General features: G+C 38.6%; 1 protein-coding gene across 1 annotated transcript; it reads right to left on the reverse strand.

Moving 5' to 3' along the window:
• Window positions 1-249: 249 nt before the first annotated feature.
• On the reverse strand, window positions 250-1,266 carry GPR33 (G protein-coupled receptor 33). The gene is given in 1 exon segment (XM_024232008.1): window positions 250-1,266. A coding segment is annotated over 1 exon segment (1,017 nt).
• Between the last annotated feature and the right edge of the window lie 244 nt (window positions 1,267-1,510).

Consider the following 1,510-nt stretch of genomic DNA (forward strand, 5'->3'; position numbering starts at 1 on the left):
CACTGAACTCCAGCCTGGACGACAGAGTGAGACTTTGCCTCAAAAAAAAGAAAAGAAAAGAATCACATTTGCAGCATGATCTTGCAAATTGCTTGTTTTCTTGCAGCCCTTTTATTGCTCAGAGATCTAACTATAGTACAGCCTAGTTATCTCTCTAATATAGGGACTATAGCATACAAAAGCAGAAGGTATATCTCTATTGGTATAATTGACCAAGTGCATGTTTGCTTAAGAATCTAGAATTTAAATTTAGTCTTCTGAGTTTAGGTTTTGTGTCCTTTCTGCAGAAGAATCCTCACTAAATGTTGACTCAAAAAGAGCAAGAATGGACTTCTTGAAGACCTTTTTGAAGTTCTCCCCAGCAAATAAGTAGAGTGTGGGAGAAAAGATAGTATTGAAAGAAGTGGTTAGCACTGTAAGTATCAAAGTCAACTCTAAAAGTAGTGACTGGTTCTTAGTGAGAAGTAAGCCCTGGTGTATATGGTAGGGCATCCAACACACAAAGAAAGAGATAATGGCAGTCATCATAACTTTGAAGGGCTTGCTGGATTTAAACAGGCCCCTCTCTTTCACCTTGCTGGCTACTCTTTCATAACAAAAGATGATGATGAAGAAAGGCAGAAGAAAGCCCAGCAAGAAGCGGCTGATGAAACAAGCCACATGAATCCACTGCCTTAATGCTTGCATCTCCTTGCTTTCCCAGTTAGTAGACACAGCATAGTTATTTTGGCAAGTCACCTTTCCTTTACGGTCTTAATGTGTCTCTCTGAAAATCAAATAGGGGATGCTGAGGGCAGCGGCTGAGATCCAGACTCCCAGGACAATGCTGGAAGCCCAGCATGGGGTTCGGTGCTGCTGGGACCACACTGGGTGCAGAGTGAGAAGGTAACGATCAAGACCGATGGCCGAAAGGAAGAAAACAGAGGTGAACATCCCCAGAGACAAAGTGCCATTGAAGACCTTGCACAAGGCAGTTCCAAAGTTCCAGTGATTGTCTTGAAGTTGGGAGGTGGCCATAAATGGCAGAATCATTGTTGAAATAAAATATGAGAGAATGAGATGAAAAAATAAGAGAGTATTGACAGTCTGTTTCATCTTGAATCTTAGCACCCATAGATAGAGGCCATTGGTGATGGTACCAATTATAGATGAAATGTACAAAGAAAGGGCAATAATCATTTTTGATGCAGGAGCTAGAAACTGAGTGCTGTTTCTTACTAAAGTAGAGGCATTGATCAGGTAATCAGTAGAGTTGATCAGATCCATAATGACCTGTGGAGTGAGAAACAGTGAAAATAACAACAAGAAAAAGCAAAAGAAAAGGTTAAATGTAAAAATTTAAAGAGTAATTTTTTACATAGTGATACTTCTAGTCCAAATGATAATATTTTAACAGCAGTAAGCAAAATATTTCTGCAAATCAAATATTTTTCTAAGGTCTATACTTTTATATTTTAATGAGAAATTAAGATCAGATGAATCTGAGCATCAAAAATAGAAATATATGGAT

Source organism: Pongo abelii, chromosome 15, assembly GCF_028885655.2.
Source record: "Pongo abelii isolate AG06213 chromosome 15, NHGRI_mPonAbe1-v2.0_pri, whole genome shotgun sequence".
NCBI lineage: Eukaryota > Metazoa > Chordata > Mammalia > Primates > Hominidae > Pongo > Pongo abelii.